This window comes from Carcharhinus amblyrhynchos, chromosome 35 (assembly GCF_965287045.1).
Source record: "Carcharhinus amblyrhynchos chromosome 35, sCarAmb.v2.hapA, whole genome shotgun sequence".
Lineage (NCBI taxonomy): Eukaryota > Metazoa > Chordata > Chondrichthyes > Carcharhiniformes > Carcharhinidae > Carcharhinus > Carcharhinus amblyrhynchos.
In genome coordinates this window covers 15,863,259-15,876,184 of record NC_137358.1, presented here as the reverse complement: position 1 = coordinate 15,876,184, position 12,926 = coordinate 15,863,259, and the positions used below count along the sequence as shown (strand labels likewise).

At 49.1% G+C, this 12,926-nt stretch overlaps 1 protein-coding gene across 1 annotated transcript in view; it reads right to left on the bottom strand.

Moving 5' to 3' along the window:
• LOC145361538 (uncharacterized) overlaps positions 1 to 12,926 on the bottom strand; it is a 99,240-nt gene that overhangs the window by 11,260 nt on the left and 75,054 nt on the right. The window contains exons 15-16 of the mRNA XM_080217360.1: positions 12,025 to 12,099; positions 4,327 to 4,404 (exon numbers count right to left, since the gene is read on the bottom strand). Coding sequence (XP_080073486.1) covers positions 4,327 to 4,404; positions 12,025 to 12,099 — 153 coding nt within the window. The remainder of the gene's footprint in view (positions 1 to 4,326; positions 4,405 to 12,024; positions 12,100 to 12,926) is intronic.

The following is a 12,926-nucleotide window of genomic DNA, read 5'->3' as shown; positions in this document are numbered from 1 at the left end:
CAAAGTCCCCTTATTAGCTCTCCCCTTAACACCACCACTGGTCTACTGGACTACTGGTCGCAGCTGGAGTACTGTGTGCAGTTTTGGGCGCCGTACTTACACAAGGATATTTTGGCCTTGGAGGGAGTGCAGAGGAGGTTTACCAGGCTGATACCGGAGTTGAGGGGGTTGAACTATGCGGAGAGGCTGAATAAACTAGGCTTGTACTCGTTAGAGTTTAGAAGAATGAGGGGAGATCTCATTGAGACGTACAAAATGATGAAAGGTATGGATAGGATAGAGGTGGAGAGGCTCTTCCCGCTCAGAAAGGACAGTAGGACTAGAGGGCACAGCCTCAAGATAAGGGGGGGGGGGGGCAGTTTAGAACGGAGTTGAGGAGGAACTTCTTCACTCAAAGGGTGGTGAATCTCTGGAATTCTCTGCCCGTTGAAGTGGTGGAGGCTGCCTCGCTAAATATATTTAAGATGCGGGTTGATGGGTTTTTGATAAGAGAGGGGATTAAGGGTTATGGGCAGAAAGCGGGAAAGTGGAACTGAGCCACGTCAGATCAGCCATGATCTTATTGAATGGCGGGGCAGGCTCGAAGGGCTAGATGGCCTACTCCTGCTCCTATTTCTTATGTTCTTATGTTCTGGGAGTTGCTGCAGCACCGTAGACCATTAGACCCTTTCCCCACAGCCTTCAGACCGGAGGTTTCCCTGCAGGGACAGTGAGCTGGTCAGGGAGCAACGGGACACCTGCATCCTGAGCAGATCGTGGACCTAGCAGCATATTTTCTTCACCGATGAGTGTGGGTGATTGACAATAAACAGAACAAATTGGACAAATCACAATCAAATCAGGTACCGAACCGGAAGGAGAGGGAGAGTTTGGGTTTGGGAGAGAGAAAGAAAAAGATAGAAGGGAAAAGTGAAAGATTTTGATATTTCAAAAATCTAAACATTTCAAGAATCCACAGTGCAAAAGGAGACCATTTGGCCCATCGAGTCTGTACCGACCACAATCCCACTCAGGCCCTATCCCCATAACCCCACATATTAACCCTGCTAATCCCGCTGATGTTAGGATCAATTTAGCATGGCCAATCAACCTAACCCGCACATTTTTTGGACTGCGGGAGGAAACCGGAGGAAACCCACGCAGACACAAGGAGAATGTGCAAACTCCACACAGCCAGTGACCCAAAGCCAGAATTGAACCCGGGTACCTGTGAGGCAGCAGTGCTAGCCACTGTGCCGTAACTGCTGGAAGAAAGTGACTGAATGGTTTAACCTCTTCGCTTTCTGGCCTGGAGAGGTTGGCTGGTGGTTATTAACCATTGCCACATTGTTAAAAGGGTCTCCCTCCTTCAGGCTCCAAGAGCATGTTAGTCATCATTGGGTTGGTCCATGATTAGGCTTGGCAAAGACCCTCTGCAATTTGACGTTGCCTTCTACAGTATGACTGACCAGGAAACTCTCATCAAGTACTACCAGGGTGTATTGGATAACAGGCTAATAATCACCCTGTATAGTCCCACAATGAACTCACTTACCCTGGGCTTCCAATCCTGGGCTCACAGCATGAACACTAATCTGCTACACCATAAAACGTCTGCTGTTAAAAGCCTATCATGCTATTAACTCTCAGATAGAGAGAGGGAGGAGAGAGAGGGGGAACGAAGGAGGAGAGAGAGAAGTGGGGGAAAGAAGGGGAAAGGAGAGAGGCAGAGGGAGAGAACAAGACAGAACGGAGGAGTGAGAGTAGGAAGAAGAGACAATGGTAAAGAGAGAGAGCAGAGAGGGGGGGAAGAGGAGGGAGAGAGGCAGAGAAGGGGGGGGAGAGAGTCAGAGAGAGGGAGGGAGGGGAGAGGAGAGGGAGGGGAGAGGGGAGGGAGGGGAGAGGGGAGGGAGGGGAGAGGAGAGGGAGGGGAGAGGAGAGGGAGGGGAGAGGGGAGGGAGGGGAGAGGAGAGGGAGGGGAGAGGAGAGGGAGGGGAGAGGAGAGGGAGGGGAGAGGAGAGGGAGGGGAGAGGAGAGGGAGGGGAGAGGAGAGGGAGGGGAGAGGAGAGGGAGGGGAGAGGAGAGGGAGGGGAGAGGAGAGGGAGGGGAGAGGAGAGGGAGGGGAGAGGAGAGGAGGGAGGGAGGGGAGAGGGAGGGACAGACAGTGATAAAGAGAGAGAAAAAGGAGAGCGAGAAAGGGAGATAGAGGGGAAGTGGGAGAGAAGGAGAGAGGGCGAGGGTTAAAGAGCAATTTTTAAAAATTTATCATTCGTGGGACATCACCCATCCCTAGCTGCTCTTGGAGGGCATTTGAGAGTCAACCACACTGCTGTGGCTCTGGAGTCACATGTAGGCCAGACCGGGTAAGGACGGCAGATTTCCTTCCCTAAAGGACATTAGTGACCCAGATGGGTTTTTCCGACAATGGTTTCATGGTCATCAGTAGATTCTTAATTCCAGATATTTTTATTGAATTCAAATTCCACCATCTGCCGTGGTGGGATTCAAACCCGGGTCCCCGGGACATTAGCTGACTTTCTGGATTAATAGCGACCATGCCACTGGGCCATCGCCTCCCCTTAGATTAAATCAGATATCCCTTAAAAGCAGATTGCTGAGGGTATAGTGCTGTCTGGGTGAAGTTAGTGCCGTGTCTCTTCATTCCCTGAGCTTGCTGGCTGGTTGAATTGTGCATTAATAAGTGTGACCTTTGGAGAATCACGTCAGCAAACTGAAGAGACTGGGTGCTCCTGAGAGTGGCCTGGGAGAGTACCTGTTTGACAGGCTCATCCTGGGGTGAATATCAGACCTCCCCTCCCTGTCCTGTGGGGAATGCTGGCTAGCGCTACTGTAACATGGAGTTGAGACCTTGGTCTGAATGTGAAATGCAATATTGGGTGGGATTTTACAGCCTCGCTCATCCCGAGACCGGAAAATCCTGCCTGAGGAAGGAAGCGAACGCACTGGAGCGCAGAGGAAATTTACCAGGAAGCTGCCTGGGATGGAACATATCAGTTATGAAGAAAGGTTGGATGGGATTGGGTTGTTTTCTCTGGAGCAAAGAAGACTGAGGGGGCAACCTGATTGAGATGTTCAAGATTATGAGGGGCATGGACAGAGTGGACAGAGAGCAGCTGTTCCTCTTAGTTGAAGGGTCAGTTATGAGGGGACACAAGTTAAAAGTGAGGGATGGGAGGTTTAAGGGGGATTGGAGGAAAATCATTTTTACCCAGAGGGTGGTGAGGGTCTGGAATGCGCTGCTGGGGAGGGGGGTGGAGACAGGATGCCTCACATCCTTTAAAAAAATACCTGGACGAGCACTTGGCATGCTATAACATTCAGGGCTATGGGCCAAGTGCTGGCAAGTGGGATGAGGTGGGCAGTTGAGGGCATTTCATGCGTGAGGGGAAGACTTGATGGGCCGAAGGGCCTCTTCTGCGCTGTAGTATTATGTGATTATTCTATGATTCAGTGAGATCAAGGGACCTTCCCATTGTCCACCCCTTGCCCGCTCCGATTCCCATAGCCGACTGGACGGTAAAATTCCGGTCATTAACTGTAGATAAAGTGTTCAATATGGAACTGAAAAAATTAACAGTGCATCCAACAGGGGAGAGTCAACAATCAGGAAAACTGATCCCCATTGGCTCTTGGCCTTTCGGCTAAGATCGAAAGCCAGATCAAGTCCAACATGGGGTGCAATGCCTTCTCTTGTCCACTTGCATCTTGTTTTGTCCCCCTTGTGGGGACCTTGAACTCGAATCACTTTGGAATTTGGTTTTTGGAACACGGAATGGATTCCAGCCCAGCTGGTCCACCGAGCATCGGCTTTGTAACTTTAAGAACGGAGTAATAATATTTCTAGAAGTGAGTCTCACTGATGGACAGAGTGGATAGTCAGATGCTCTTTCCTAGGGCAGAAAAGTCAAGTACTAGGGGACAGAGGTTTAAGGTGAGTGGGGAGAAGTGTAGAGGAGATGTGCGAGGCAAGTTTTTTACACAGAGGGTGGTGAGTGTCTGGAACGCGCTGCCTGGGGAGGGGGTGGGAGCAGGTACAAGGGGCAACCAGACAAACACATGAATAGGGTGGGAATGGAAGGATACAGACTCCGTAAGTGCTATGGTTTTGGTTTACATAGGCATCATGGTCAGCGCAGGGTTGGAGGGTTGAAGGGCCTATCCCTGCACTGTACTGTTCCTTGTTCTTTCTTTGATGCGTAGTTATTTGACCCAGTGAGATCTCACTGATTATATGGAGGTTGTTCCCCTCTTATGCAGCGAGTCTATACGGAGCTTCCCCTCCACCAGAGCAATGCTGCTTGGAGGTTTCAAAGTGAAAATTCTGACCTTGTCACTTGCGAGGGCAGCCCAGCGATGTCCCGCGTAAGGGTTTGATTCCTCTGCGGAGTTCAACCTGGTGTCCACCTGAAGGACAGACAGTGATGGGATTCAGCAGCGATACAGCTATCAAGTTTCAGCTCATACAAGGCGCTGAGGCTCGGTTCTGCCAGAGGTGAGGTCCAGCCCCTGGTCACTGCATCTCATACCCTGACCGTGACCAAGCTTCAGGGTCGGGGCGATTACCTGGTTCAGTTGGTTGGCGGCACTCTCCCCAACAGCCCAATTCCTACAACAATAACATTTATGTAGCGCCTTTCCTGTGGTAAATGTGAGATTCACCGGAGAGTTAGCAAACAAATTTGACATTGAACAGTGTAAAGAAATATTAAAAAAAAAGACCGAAGGCTTGTCCAAAGGAGGAAGATTTTAAGGAGAGTTGGAATGATTTAGAGCACAAGATATCAGAACAGAATTAGGCTATTCGGCCCATCAAGTCTGCTCTGCCATTCAATAATAGCTGATAAGTTTCTCATCCCCATTCTCCTGCCTTTTCCCCGTAACTTTTGACCCCCTCACCAATCAAGAGCTTATCTATCTCAATGACCTGGCCTCCACGCCACAGATTCACCCATCCTCTCGCTGAAGAAATTCCTCCTCATCTCAGTTCTAAAAGATCATCCCTTCACTCTAAGACTGTGCCCTCGGGTTCTAGTCTCTCTGACTAATGGAAATTTGGAGAGAGAACTCCAGAGCTTCAGATCCAGGCAGCTGAAAGGACAGCCATCAATGGCGGAATGATTCTGCCCAAGGCCGCAAGAAATGACACAGGGTCATGAACGAAGACCAATCCATCATGCAAACCAGCCTCCCATCCATTGACTCTGTCTACACTTCCCGCTGCCTCGACAAAGCAGCCAGCATAATTAAGGACCCCACGCACCCCGGACATTCTCTGTTTCACCTTCTTCTGTCAGAAAAAAGGTACAAAAGTCTGAGGTCATGCATCAACTGAACTCAAGAACTGCTTCTTCCCTGCTGCCATCAGACTTTTGAATGGACCTACCTCGCATTAAGTTGATCTTTCTCTGCATCCTAGCTATGACAGTGACACTACATTCAGCACCCTCTCCTTTCCTTCCCGATGTAAGGTGTGCTTTGTCTGCATAGCACGCAAGAAACAATACTTTTTACTGTATACAATACAGGTGACAATAATAAATCAAATCAAATATTAAAATTGAGAATGCGTAAGGGGGAGAGAATTAGAGGAGTGCAGATATCGCAGAGAGGACAGAGGAGATTAAAGTTTATTTATTAGCCACAAGTAATACATTAACACTGCAATGATATTATTGTGAAACTCTGGCACCTGTTCGGGTACACCGAGGGAGAATTTAGCACGGCCAATGCACCTAACCAGCACTGGAAGGAAATCAGAGCACTGGAGGAAACCCATGCAGACATGGGGAGAACGTGCAGACTCCACACAGACGGTGACCCAAGCCGGAAATCGAACCGGGTACGTGGCACTGTGAAGCAGCAATTCTAACCACTGTGCCAATTACAGAGATAGGGAGAGATTTGAAAACAAGGATGAGAATGTTAAACTTGAAGCATTGCCAGACCAGGAGCCAGTGTAGGTCAGTGGGCACAGGGTGATGGATAAACGGGACATAATGCAACAGTCCGGACACTAGCAGCAGAGACAGGGATGACATTCATTTTAAAGAGAGTGGAAGAGGGAAAGCCTTCCGGATGAGAATTGGGGAAGTGAAATCTTGGAGGAAACCGATGCGTGGATGAGGGCTTCACAACCGATAAATTGAGGCAAGGTGAGAAACAAGCTAAGGTAACTGGTCAGGCCATTAGGAACAGCAAGATCCCACATTCACTGCCCGTTGGGATTCTCACCCCTGATCAGTATCCTGCTGGGTGTCTGAGAAATAGAAACATAGGAACATGGGAATTCGTAGCGAGTGGCACAGTGGTTAGCACTGCTGCCTCATGGCATCAGGGATCTGGGTTCGATTCCCAGCTTGGGTCACTGTGTGGAGTTTGCACATTCTCCCCGTGTCTGCGTGGGCTTCCTCTGGGTGCTCAGGTTTTCTCCCACAGTCCAAAGACGTGCAGGTTAGCTGGATTGGCCATGCTAAATTATCCCTTAGTGCCAGGGTGTTTAGCAGGGTAAATAAGTGGGTTTACGGGGATAGGGCCTGGGTGGGATTGTTATTAGCACAGGTTCGATGGGTCGAATGGACTCCTCCAGGGATTCAATTAATTCAGCTCTTTGAGCCAGCTCCGCCATTCATTCTGATCATGACTGATCTTATCCTGGTCTCGGCTCCACTTTCCTGCCTGCTCCCTATCACCCTTTATCCCGCTTTTCACCAGAAACATTCTATCTCTTTATTGAATCTGTTGAGAGATTCTGTCTCCACTGAACTGTGGGGCAGTGAGTTCCACAGATTCGCAACATCCCCTGAGAAGTGGTTTCTCCTCATCTCAGTTTCGAATCCCACATTTTCACATTCGACGGGTGGAGATTTTACAGACTCGCTCATTCTGAAACCGTAAAATCCCACCTGAGATCAACGGACCTTCCTGTTGTCCGCTCCTCGCCTACTCCGATCCCCATGGCAGGCAGGGCAGTAAAATTCCAGCCTCTATCTATCATCTCTTGCTTCAGACTGTCCCACAAGGGAGAACATCTGTTCAACATCCACCTTATCAATCCCCTTCAGCATCTTACATACCTCGATCAGGTGACCCCCCACCTCATTCTTCTGAACTCCAGTGAGTACAAACCCAAGCTAGACAAACGCTCTTCATACAACTGACCATAAGTTCCTGGAATGAACCTGGTGAACCTCCTCTGAACCTCCTCCAATAGCACCACGTTCTTCCTCAAGTAAGGAGACCAAAACTGGACACAATACTCCAGAAGTGGTCTCACTTACAATTGTAACAACACTTCTTTACTTTTAAAATTCAGTCCTTTTGCAATAAATGCTAGGATTCCATTTGCCTTTCTTACTAAATGCTGCACCTGCACACCAACTTTTTGTGATCCATGCACAAGGACACCCAGATCCCTCTGCACTGACACACTTTAAATCTGCTTTCTATTTAAATGCTAATTTTACTTTCATTTTCCTAGCCAAAATAGATAAGCTCCCACTTATCCACGTTAAACTCCATCTGCCAGGTTCTGGCCCATCCTCCTGGCCTATCAGTAGCTATCGGTAAACTCACTGGATGGGACTTTACGGCCTCATTCGTCCCCAAACCAGAAAACCCCGGCCGAGGTCAATGAACCTTTCCGTTGTCCATTCCTCGCCGCTCTGATTCCCGTGGTGAGCGGGGTGGTAAAATTCAGGCCTTCCTCAGAAAAGGAGACCAAAACTGCACACAATACTCTAGATGTGGCCTCACCAAGGCCCCTGTATAATTACAACAACACACCCTTGCTTCTGTACTCGAAACCTCTCGCAATGAAGGCCAACATACCATTTACCTTCTTTACCGCCTGCTACACCTACGTGCTTACCTTCAGTGACTGGTGCACAAGGACACCCAGGTCCCTCTGCACACTCCCCTCTCCCAATTTACAGCCACTCAGGCAGTAATCTGCCTTCTTGTTCTTACTTCCAAAGTGAATAACGTCACACTTACCCAAATTATACTGCACCTGCTATTGGTCAGCCCACTCACCCAACCTGTCCAGATCACTCTGAAGGCTCTCTGCAGTCTTGTCATAGTTCACCCATCCACCCGACTTGGGTATCATCTGTAAACTTTATAAATGCAAGTCCTTTCTCGTCTGTGATAGAAGACTCATTCAAAGTGTGAGAATTACATGTAAGTACTGACCCTGCTTCTGGATAAAGCACGAACATATCCTGTGTGAGGTTCCTGTTCTTCTAATGAAGAGAAATTTACATCTACCTGAATGAGACAGAGGCAAGTTTAATTATAATGTACCAATTCTGGGTTTCAAACATGTCCGCAGTTTAACAAGCATGGAAAAACAGATAATGTTCTTCCTAATGATGTCTGTTTTATTCATTCATGGGATGTGGGTGTCACTGTTTCATTATCCATCCCTAATTACCATTAGAATAGGTGGAGTTTAGCCTATACAGGGAGGTAGCCTCACAGTGCTGTTAGACAGGGGAGTCGCTCTTAGACAGGGGAGTCGCTCTTAGACAGGGGAGTCGCTCTTAGACAGGGGAGTCGCTCTTAGACAGGGGAGTCGCTCTTAGACAGGGGAGTCGCTCTTAGACAGGGGAGTCGCTCTTAGACAGGGGAGTCGCTCTTAGACAGGGGAGTCGCCGCTAGACAGGGGAGTCGCCGCTAGACAGGGGAGTCGCCGCTAGACAGGGGAGTCGCCGCTAGACAGGGGAGTCGCCGCTAGACAGGGGAGTCGCCGCTAGACAGGGGAGTCGCCGCTAGACAGGGGAGTCGCCGCTAGACAGGGGAGTCGCCGCTAGACAGGGGAGTCGCCGTTAGACAGGGGAGTCGCTGCTAGACAGGCGAGTCGCTGCTAGATAAGGAGTTGCTGTTAAATAGGGGAGTCGCTGCTAGACAGGGGAGTCGCTGCTAGACAGGGGAGTCGCTGCTAGACAGGGGAGTCGCTGCTAGACAGGGGAGTCGCTGCTAGACAGGGGAGTCGCTGCTAGATAAGGAGTTGCTGTTAAATAGGGGAGTCGCTGTTAGATAGGGGATTGGCTGCTAGACAGGGGAGTCGCTGCTAGACAGGGGAGTCGCTGCTAGACAGGGGAGTCGCTGCTTGATAGAGAGCTATTGAGAAACTAACTTAATCAGCCTCTTTCTCCCTACTACCCTGACAGACCCACACATTAACAATGGCTAATCCACCAAACCTACACATCTTTGGATGCTAAACCAATCCATCTAACCTACACATCTTTGGACATGAAGGGGCAATTTAGCATGGTCAATCCCCCTAACCCGCACATCTCTGGAGTGTGGGAGGAAACTGGAGCACCCGGAGGAAACCCACACAGACATGGGAAGAATGTGCAAACTCCACACAGACAGTGACCCGAGTCGGGAATTGAACCCAGGTCCCTGGCGCTGTGAGGCAGCACTGCTAACCACTGTGTCACCACTATAACCACTGTGGATAGGGTGCCAATTAAACGGGCTGCTTTGTCCTGGATGGTGTCGAGTTTATTAAGTGTTGTTGGCCGTTCTCTAAGTAACACTCTGCTCTCTTATTCTTCCTGCTAAAGTGAGGAACTTCACGTTTTCCCACATTATGCTCCATCTGCCAGGTTTTTGCCCAATCATCCAACCTATCTATATTCATCTGCAAATCCCTTGCATCTTCTTGATAACATGCTTTCCTACCAATCTTTGTGTTATCTGTAAATTTAGCTAACGTGCCTTCGCTCCCCTCAGTGAAGTCACTGATGTAAACTGCAAATAGTTGAGGTCCCAGCACAGACCCCTGTGGTACCTCATTCGTCACTTCTTTGGTTTCTGCCATAGAAACATAGAAGATAGGAGAAGGAGGCCATTCGGCCCTTCGAGCCTGCTCCACCATTCATTACAATCATGGCTGACCATCCAACTCAATAGCCTAATCCTGCTTTCTCCCCATAACCTTTGATCCCATTCACCCAAATGCTATATCCAGCCGCCTCTTGAATACATTCAATGTTTTGGCATCAACTACTTCCTGTGGTGATGAATTCCACAGGCCCACCACTCTTTGGGTGAAGAAATGTCTCCTCATCTCCATCCTAAATGGTCTATCCCGAATTCTCAGGCTGTGACTCCCGGGTTCTGGACGCTCCCACCGGGTTGCCAGCCAGCCAATCTTCAATGCAGGAGAATATGTTACCCCACACACCCCCCCCACCTCCCACACCATGAGCTTTTATTTTCCACAATAACCTTTGATGTGGCACCCAATCAAATACCTTCTGGAGATGTAAGTACAGCACATCTACAGGTTCCCCTTTATCCACAGTGCATGGTACACCTTCAAAGAACTCTAATAAATTAGTTCAACATGATTTCCCTTTCACTACCCGGTGCTACTCTTCCCGATTACAAAGTGCCCAGCTATAACCTCCTGAGTGATCAATCCTAACGCCTTCCCTACAACAGTTGACAAGTTAACTAGACGATAGTTTCCTGCCCCCTCCTTTCATGAACAGAGGAACTATATTTGTGGCTTTCCAGTCTGATGGCAGTTTGCAATCCGGAGAACTTTGGAAAATTAACACCAATGCCTCGACTACCTGATTCTCCAGCTCTATTAAGACCCTAGAGCCAATTCTAAAGACAAGACAGGAGCAGAGAGACCTGGTGGGAGGGTGGTAGATGTACACACATCATTGAAGGTGACAGAGCAGGCTGGGAAAGTGGTTCAGAAGACGTACGTGCTCCTGGGCTTTATAAATAGAAGCATGGGGTGGAATGTTCCCATTTTTCCTCAAAGTGCAGGGCAGGGCGAGGCAGGCAACGTTCAGCTGCTGGCTGCATGGCTGCCTTTTCTCGCTAGGTTGCCCAACACCTAGAACACCTAAAAGGTCCTGGAGGCGCGTCCCACACTGTGACACTGAAGGGTACCTAGGGCCTGAAATAGCCAGCAACATCGGTGTCTCAGAGACAGAGAGGGAGAGAATGCCCCCCTTCCCCCCACTGCCTCCTCCGCCCCCCTCCTCTCCCCCCACCCATGCAGTCGGTGAACGCACACACAGACACCCCCACCGCAGGGAGAGGGGCATGCACAGAGGAGACAGGAAGAAACTTTTCCTTTTGGTAGAGGGATCAATGAGTGGGGGACACAGATTTAAGGTAAAGGGACAGGAGGATTAGAGGAGATGTGAGGAAAAATCTTTCCACCCAGCGGGTGGTGGGAGTCTGCAACTCACTGCCTGGGAAAGTGGTGGAGGCAGAGAGCCTCATAACACTTGAGTAATATTTCTATGTGCACTTGTGATGTCAAGGCAGACACAGCCATGGGCCAATTGCTGGAAATTGGGATTAGAATACGTAGATGGCTTGTCTTTGACCGGCACAGACATGATGGGCCAAAGGGCCTTTTTCTGTGTGGTGTACCTCGATGACTCTAAACTGTTCCCATTGGTGGAAAGATCACCTGGAACTCACTGTCTGAGAGTGTGGTGGAGACAGATTCACACAGCGAGTGGTTAGGATCTGGAATGTACTGTCTGAGAGTGTGGTGGAGAGAGATTCACACAGCGAGTGGTTAGGATCTGGAATGTACTGTCTGAGAGTGTGGTGGAGACAGATTCACACAGCGAGTGGTTAGGATCTGGAATGTACTGTCTGAGAGTGTGGTGGAGACAGATTCACACAGCGAGTGGTTAGGATCTGGAATGTACTGTCTGAGAGTGTGGTGGAGACAGATTCACACAGTGAGTGGTTAGGATCTGGAATGTACTGTCTGAGAGTATGGTGGAGACAGAGTCAATTGTGGCTTACAAAAGGGAACTGGATTAACAGCTGAAGAGAAAAGGAATTGCCTGGTTACAGGGGAGGGTTGGTGGAAGGGGACTGGCCGAGTTGCTCTTGTAAAGAGCTGGCAGTGACATGATGGGCCTAGGGGACTCCTTCTGTGCTGTGACCATTCAAAGATTCTCTGATCCCCAGCGCTTCCAAACGGGGAATAAGCAGACACTGTACTGTGAACTGTAAAATACTGACCTTGCCTCTTTTTGGGCTGGATCGCATGTACCCTGTGTGGGAACTCTGATCTTGTGAGGAGTATCTGCTGTCCAACTAAAGAAAAGGTAACAGGGTTTTATACCTCACTAACACCATGAACAACAATCAGCTGGCCTGACTGGCTTATTGGCCCCACTGGGATTTTTCTCTCCCTTGTCCCTAAAGCAATTTAATATTTCTGAATTTTAGTTTCAGCCCAGTGATTTACCATCCGGGAAATCCCACCACCTTGCAAAGAGTTTTGTTTGACTCATTCATTCGTGAGAGATGAGTGTCACTGGCTGGCCACCATTTATTGCCCGAGGCTAGTTGACAGTCAACCACATTGCTGTGGCTCTAGAGTCACATGCAGGCCAGACCGAGTAAGGACAGCAGATTTCCTTCTCAAAAGGACATTAAAGTTTATTTATTAGTCACAACTGGGCTTACAGTCACACTGCAATGAAGTTACTGTGAAAATCCCCTCGTCGCCACACTCCAGCACCTGTTTGGGTACATTGAGGGAGAATTTAGCACAGTCAATGCACCTAACCAGCATGTCTTTTTGAACGTGGGAGGGAACCAGAGCTCCTGGAGGAAACCCACGCAGACACGGGGAGAGTGCAGACTCCACACAGTCACTCAAACTGGGAATCGAACCCGGTTTGCTGGTGCTGTGGGGCAGCAGTGCTAACTACTGTGTCATTGTGATTAGTAACCCAGATGGGTTTTTTCCAACAAGAGGTCATCAGTAGATTCTTAATTCTAGATATTTTTTATTGAATTCAAATTCCGCCATCTGCTGTGGTGGGATTCGAACCCGGGTCCCCAGAACATTAGCTGAGTTTCTGGATTAATAGTCTAGCGATAATACCACTAGGTCATCGTCTCCTCCTAACTAG